Source organism: Bison bison, unplaced genomic scaffold (assembly GCF_000754665.1).
Source record: "Bison bison bison isolate TAMUID 2011002044 unplaced genomic scaffold, Bison_UMD1.0 scf7180017864487, whole genome shotgun sequence".
Classification (NCBI taxonomy): domain Eukaryota; kingdom Metazoa; phylum Chordata; class Mammalia; order Artiodactyla; family Bovidae; genus Bison; species Bison bison.
The window spans coordinates 2,613,829-2,621,579 of record NW_011495047.1 but is presented as its reverse complement, the minus strand read 5'-3'; the positions used below and the strand labels follow the sequence as shown (position 1 = coordinate 2,621,579).

General features: G+C 40.2%; 1 protein-coding gene across 1 annotated transcript; it reads right to left on the bottom strand.

The window, feature by feature from the left end:
* Positions 1-3,527: 3,527 nt before the first annotated feature.
* On the bottom strand, positions 3,528-5,172 carry PGK2 (phosphoglycerate kinase 2). Its single transcript, XM_010863033.1, has one exon. The coding sequence runs from the start codon at positions 5,052-5,054 to the stop codon at positions 3,801-3,803; it is 1,254 nt and encodes a 417-aa protein (XP_010861335.1). The 5' UTR covers positions 5,055-5,172; the 3' UTR covers positions 3,528-3,800.
* Between the last annotated feature and the right edge of the window lie 2,579 nt (positions 5,173-7,751).

Genomic DNA, 7,751 nt, shown 5'->3' with positions numbered 1-7,751 from the left:
GCTGCAATTGCAAGATGCCTACAGCACCATCACCTCTCCTACTTGTGGCAAACAAAAATGTCTCCATTCTTTGCAAATACAGGGAAAATTGTCCCCAGTTGAAAATCGCTCATCGTTAGACTGGCTAGTTTAGAAACTGCTGCCTGTAAGAAGGACACTGCCTTAATATAACTCATGAATTACAGCATTCACCTAGGGGTCAGGTAAAGGAAAGTGAGTAAAACAACATGGAGGGCCGGAAGGTGGTGACCATTTTTCTCCCGTGGCAATTGGTAAAACCATTGCCTGTGGTATGGAATAGACCAAACACTTTCTTACAAAGCCTAAAAGCATAGGGAAAGCATTTAGTAAGAAGCAGAATGTCAGCATGTTTTGGCTGTTACATGCAGTTTTAAGCAAACAATGAGCACAGTCAGGAAATATTGGACAATCTGCTTGTTGTCTGCAACCTAAATTGGCCAATAGACCAGGAAAGGTGAGGAAGGCCAAGAATATGAGAGCAGAGTTGAAAAAGCAAACTGTCTCAATATCACAAATAGCAAGAGAAAGAATGTCACTCTTAATTTTTCTCAAAATCTCCCATGTGGACTTTCCAGATAAAAATATGGGAAGGTCACAGGCAAAGATGTGATTATAGGTATTGCTCCCCCACGCCCTCCAACACTGCCTACATTTTTCAGGGGGCCACGAGTTAACCACACTTAAAATGAGGAAGAGGGAAATGGACCCAGCAAAGAAGCCAGTGAATTAAAAGCAAAAGCCAAAGGATTACGAACTATAGCTAGAAGACATTTTGGGGTGAGGTTCTTTTGATGTGAGAGATAGATGGGCTTCTGGGCTGGACCTCTGGGGTTCATCAAATGGAATAAAACTGAAGCTTTGTTCTCACCCAGACACTCTGAGGACAAAGCTAGTGGCACAAGCTGAGCTCTACTGCAATAAAGAGGTAAGAATGCCACACCTGGGGTCAAGGAAAACTTCCCTGTTTGCAGAAATGCAAGAAGGCTCACTGGGGGTCAAAAAGGGAAGGGGGTGCCATTTCATGATAAATATGGATATATAGCCATAGACCTCTGCAGTGGGATCTGTCTTAGCAAAAAATTGCTTATGCATTTTTGGGAGAGTCTTAGGACCAGTCAGCTGTGAAAAAAGAAACAATTGCCCAAAGGTAAACAAAAAATAGAAGGACTATCCTATGTAAGTGATTTAAATCGCCTTACTGCACTCCTCATTCAAGATGGCCACATTCCTCTCTGGGTGTGTATTTCTACCCTGCTTCTGACTTCAACTGTTACTCTGTGTGCTCTCCCTGCTGTGTTTCCATTAATGAACTTTGTATCTGTTTTGCAGTTTTTGCCTCCTTGAAATATTTTTGGTTTCAAAGAGGGGTAAGAATCAGGGAATTTTGCTTCTAGCCTCTAGTCTGGTGGTCTACCTGGTGGACTGGAGGCTGGGTTCAGTTCCTGGAAAGTGAAATAAGATCCTGCTTCAAGGCTATTTGTCCTTCCAAGAACACTTTCACAGGGAATGAAATAGATCAGAAATCTTGATTTTTGAGAAAGTTGAAAAATCACTAGGTCTGGTCTTCAAAGGCTTTTAATTGTGTGATTATATAAAGAATTTCTTGGTTTCTTAAACTTCATCAGCAAGGATGATGCTAGGAAAGCTGTACAGTGGCTAAAGTGGCCCAGCTTTCCAATATCTGCTTCAAAAGATGGCATGGAAGATTAAGAAACAAGAAAATTTCCCGGATAATAAAACCTGGGGCCAAAAATAGACAATGAAGTAACTTCCTTCCAAAGAATAAAATCAGAGGGTGATCAAGGAAATTCTCCTATTGTCACGTCAAGGAGTTCTAGAAATTTCTATCCAGCAATGTTTATTTCATAAATGTAATGAACCAATGATTTTTTTTAGATGAAGATTTTTATTGCAGTTATTCCATTTCTTTTCCACTTTTGTATCATCAGGTGGGTATGTATGGAGAGGGGCTTTGGACGTGTAAGAAAAAGAAATGACTATACTTTTTAAACTCACCAGACTTCCCAATAGATCACATAGAAAAGGTTGTGTATCACCCAGGGATACCCAGTTTTGAGTGGAATGCAGTAACTGAATAAGATACTTGATTGTGTCTCTTGAAGAAGGCATGTCTTCTACATGTAGGAAGGGGGATGCATGGATACTCATACATAGATACTTGGGTGGCCAGAGTACCAGTCCATCAGAAACCATTACTTTTACCCCAGTACTTATTCCTATCCTACTTCCTTTTAGTAACAGATTTTTAGTTGAACACAAGTTGCTCAACTGGAGAGAATACATTCCCAAGTTTCCCTTGCAGAAAAGGACTTATCACACAACTAACAGCCAAGAGAATAAGTGAAAAAAAAAATCTTGCAAGTTTTTGGTATTTGAAAGAAATACACTGTCTTGTACTAACTTTCCCTTTGGGCTACCTATCAGGTAATAAAACTCAGACGGACACCTTAGGCACATGGAACTCCCTTATTCGGAGGAGCAAGTTTTTTCACAAGATGACCTCATGGAGAAGAGAGCACCTATTTAACCCAGACTTCTATGCAAGAGAATAACATGCTATAATCTTGCTTCAAATACTGCAATGGTCAGTTTCTTTTATACGTGAGTCTATATCTTAACTCCTTCAGATTCCCTATAGGTACTGTGGCACTATTAATATTGTCCTTAGAAATATGGTAAAATTTCAGGTATATTAAGATTTAATTTTAAACTTAATTATTCAGAACGTTGAATATATAGAATTGATCAGAGGCTATGGGACAAAGGCCGTGACAGCTGGGATAAATTACTGCTCATTTTCACTCTTAATTTGTTAGCAGCATTGCCCTGGACTAGCTCTTGGTTCACAGAATTAAGCAAAATATTCTCCAATAAGCATTTTCATTTCTTGTACATTTCTTAGTATTTTATTATTTTATTTTCTAATATGGAAGTGCTTTCACATCTCTACTTTTCCCCATAACTAAACTATGTATATGCACATAATTTTTATTTATCTCAAAAATCCAATTTTAAGATTTAGCAGTTATGTTATCTATTTATTAAATAATACCCACTTTAAAAATAAAGCAATTTCTTCTTTATTTGAAATCTGGATTTAATTTTTAGTTCCCATTCTAACAGACATGTACGTGCACTTCTTGTTTATCTGCACACGTGCACTCTTGTATATCTGCACACACAGCTATATTTCCTTCCTTGGGTTTAATTTTTTTCCCTTTTAATTTCTCAGGTTTAATATGTATCCTTTATTTCTTTTTCTTATTTAGTAAAAAATTTCCCCTTAGCAGAGCTTTAATGGTACCCACAAGTTCTTAAATGTAATTACTTTTCTCAGTTTATTTGGGCTCTTTCATTGTTTAATATGTTTAATAATTTGTCAGCTTCTATCCTGCCCTTCCTCAGCAACCTTTTTTATCTTGTTTCCATGGTTCAAGTAGTGAAACAATAATAAAGTTGGTCTAAAATTAAGAGAGAGAGCTTCAGCTTATTCAACTCACTTTAATAAGTAACTCACTTTCTATGAATCACAACGGTAAAGTTCAAATGAGAACTTGAAGAGAGTAAGCAAATGCATGACATAACTGAAATGAGTGCATTGCTGTGCTGATGTTACAAGTTTCTGATGGTCAGTCCATACTTTGGTTATATTGCCTGAGTTTTGACTTAAAAGTTCATTTTAATGAAAGTTGAGATGTGAAAGTACTAAGTTTACTTAAAGGCTGTGGACAGAAAAGAGTAGGAAGGGACACTGTCAACTACAGATTGCTGAGGGCATTCACTCCAGGAAGGACTTTACCTTCCAGAAGCTCCAGACTGGCACCTCCTCCAGTGCTCACGTGACTGACTTTATCTTCAGTGTTCCATTTGGCACAGCAAGTAGCAGTGTCTCCACCTCCTATAATGGTGATACAGCCCTTGGAAGTGGCTTTCACAACTTCATCCATGAGGGCTTTTGTTCCTTTAGCAAAAGCATCCCATTCAAATACGCCTACAGGTCCATTCCACACAATTAACTTGGCTCGCCCCACCACGTCTGCATACTTCTTAATGGTCTCAGGACCACAGTCCAAACCCATCCAGCCGGCAGGTATTCCTGATGCTACAGTGGCTTGGCCAACCTTAGCATTCTCCTCAAACTTGTCAGCAGTGACAAAGTCAACAGGAAAGGTAATGTTCACACTATTTTTTCCAGCTTTGGTCATAATTTCTTTGACAATCTTGGCTCCCTCTTCATCGAACAAGGAAGCACCAATCTCCATGTTGTTCAATACCTTAAGGAAGGTGTAAGCCATTCCTCCACCAATAATCATCTCATTGACTTTGTCCAGCATATTTTTGATGAGTTGGATCTTGTCTGCCACTTTGGCTCCACCAAGTATAGCCAGAAATGGTCTCTCTGGGTTTTCCAAGGCTTTGGAGAAGTAATCTAGCTCCTTTTTCATCAGGAATCCAGATGCCTTCTGGGGAAGATTCACTCCCACCATGGAACTGTGGGCCCGGTGAGCTGTGCCAAAAGCATCGTTGACATACACATCCCCTAGCTTGGAGAGGGATGCTCGGAAGGCTTCTATTTTATCTGGCTCAGCTTTAAGCTTATTTCCAGAAGGATCTTGGCCCTTCCCTTCTTCTTCCACATGAAAGCGCAGGTTCTCCAGCAAGATGACTGTACCGGTGGCTGGGCTGGCACAAGCCTTCTCCACTTCCGGACCCACACAGTCCTTTAGGAACACTACGTCTTTGCCCAACAAGGATTTGAGTTCAGCAGCAACAGGCTCTAAGGAGTATTTATCAGGCATCGGAACACCATCAGGTCTACCTAAATGACTCATAAGAACTACTGACTTGGCTCCATTATCCAGACAGTACTTGATGCTTGGGAGAGAGGCCTTGATTCTTTGGTTGTTTGTAATCTGGTTCTTCTTCATGGGGACATTGAAGTCAACTCTCATGACGACTCGCTTCCCTTTCACATCCACTTTGTCCAAAGTTAACTTCTTAGAAAGAGACATCTTGACGATACAAAGACAGGTTAACACATAGATACCGGTGTTGAAGAGAACCACTTTACTGCTGGTGAGATGTTGGGTGGGTGGTGTTTTCTAACGCCTTTCCCCTTGGCCTGCCCCTTTCTTCCCAGCACTAGCTCTCCCACGAGGCCAGCCATGATTGGACCAGGGAAAGGAAACCGGCTTCGCGATTTGTCAATGGTCCTGTCAGTCTGAATTTGGAGTGCTGCGTCGTGCAGATTCTAACTGCCGGCCCTGAAGGTGAACCCGGAACTGGCGCCTTGGGGGTGCCTGTTGAAGAGGTGAAGAAACTGCAGTTAGAGCGGTTCTGAGGTATACACTTCCTGCTGGTTCTTTCCCATATCCCTTTTAACAATTTTTAAAATTCTTTTAAAAGAAAAAAAAAATGCCCTCATTCTGTCAGATCCTGATTATATTGAGGGTAAAAACTTGTGCAGTGCCCCATTAAAGGAAAGATTTGAAGTAATGGGTCTCTGACACCTTGTTTATTCAAGGCAATATAATATGCTTCTGTTTTATTCCTTATCTTGACAAATATCTCTGTTAAGAGCATGGTTTTGTGTTAGACTTTGGCTTTAGGTATATTCTCTGGTGTGGGGTGGGAATAGCATATTATCGTTACCTTGTTTCTTCCATTCTCAGACTACTGGGAGGGAACGATGGTGGCTTGTTCAAGAGAAGCCCGTAAGATCATAGCAGAGAGAGTGCCAGTAAAGCATTCAATGTAGTGGTGACATTTCTTTCAGGCTACAAAATTATGATGAAGCTCCTTATCTTTTTGTCTCCTCTTTCTCTGTTTCACTACCAGCATAACTTTAAAATTCATCTGAAAAGAGCATGGTTTCATGAGGATGAAAACATATATTTGAATTGAAAATGAGTGAGAGTTTTTATTTTTGGAGAAAGTATATGTGGCTGATTGGTTTAGGTATAAAAACTGTGTAACTTTCTGCTCAGTTCAGAGTGAGTTTGAAAATAACTCATTGAGAAGTTCCCTGGTAGTCTAGTGGTTAGTATTCTGGAATTTCACTGCCTCGGCCTGGGTTCAGTCCCTGAGATCCCACAAGCTATAACTCATGCAGTAACATTATCTATGGATTAGCCAATGAATACATTTTATCAATTGTTAAATGTATACATTGTAATAATTGGTTGATTTTGAGAACTCAACATAACAAAATGTTGTGGAAGAATACATATCAACATATGGCCAGACATCCATAACTTCTGTACAAGATGGAGACGTTTGCCATAGATGCTGGTTATCTGTCTCTTATCTAGTCCTGGAGATGCCAGTGTGATTAAGTAGATTTCCTTTCAGTTCAGTTTAGTTCAATTCAGTCGCTCAGTCATGTCCGACTCTTTGTGACCCCATGAATTGCAGCACGCCTGGCCTCCCTGTCCATCATCAATTCCCGGAGTTCACTCAGACTCACATCCATCGAGTCGGTTATGCCATCCAGCCATCTCATCCTCTGGCGTCCCCTTCTTCTCCTGCCCCCAATCCCTCCCAGCATCAGAGTCTTTTCCAATGAGTCAACTCTTTGCATGAGGTGGCCAAAGTACTGGAGTTTCAGCTTTAGCATCATTCCTTCCAAAGAAATCCCAGGGCTGATCTCCTTCAGAATGGACTGGTTGGATCTCCTTGCAGTCCAAGGGACTCTGAAGAGTTAGCAGCTACCAAACCTACAGGAGGCCTATGGGAACCTAAGATTATTGAGCTCTTGTGTTTCTTAAGGCAAGGGGTGTGGAAAGGGGGGCCAGAAAGGGAGAAGGAAAGGGAGAAATCCAAAGCCCAAGAAGAGCTACTGGACTACTGTTGGAGGATTTTTGTTGCACTGTTTCTCTCCCTTGTGTCCTGTTGCAGCGAGTGTGACCAGGAGAGAATGAATAGAAACAGCAGCAAGAGTGTACAACTCATGAGCCTTGATGAGTAAGTTCTGGGTTCCCAACTCAGCAAAAGAAAAAAAAAATGTCAAGTGAGAAAGAAACAGAAAAAAAGGGAGAAAGAAACCCCACACGAGAAGCATTAAACCAGTGTCTTGGAATTGGTTCTAATTCTCTTATTGTAGAAGAATATGAGGATGGTGCTGGGGTTGGACTAAAGTGAGGAGTCAAGAACAGTTATACTTCAGTTTGGCAGTCTCTCCTTTCAACTGATGATATGAGGATAGAAGTTATTAAAGTGGATGAACTGTAATATTTCCTACAGAACAGATAATACCCATAGTGGAAGTAGGAATAAGGAAAAGGGAATCACTGCAATGTAAGAGGTTTTTTGTTTGATATTTTCTTCCAGTTTCAACACACACATACACACACAAATGAAATTAGCACCTGAGTTTGGTTCACCCTGCTGATGTTAGTAATCAAGGCAAAAAAAGTATTTGTAGGGGAAAAATTCAACATATCTGAGTGCTCCCATACTAAAAGAGAAAGGCAATAAACAGCACAATATACTCAGAAGTCAAATTCATGAGAATTAGATGCAAGATTAAAATAAATGGGAAAATAATCTTAAAGCAAAAAAGATAATGTAAGTAGGAAGGCTGATGAAGCAGCTAAAAAGCATAAACACTGGAACACATTGGATGTAAAAGATGCTGAAACGTATAACTCAAAGTGATAGGTTGCATAGTAAAATAGATAAAAAAGTAACTAAAGAATGAATTAGTGATC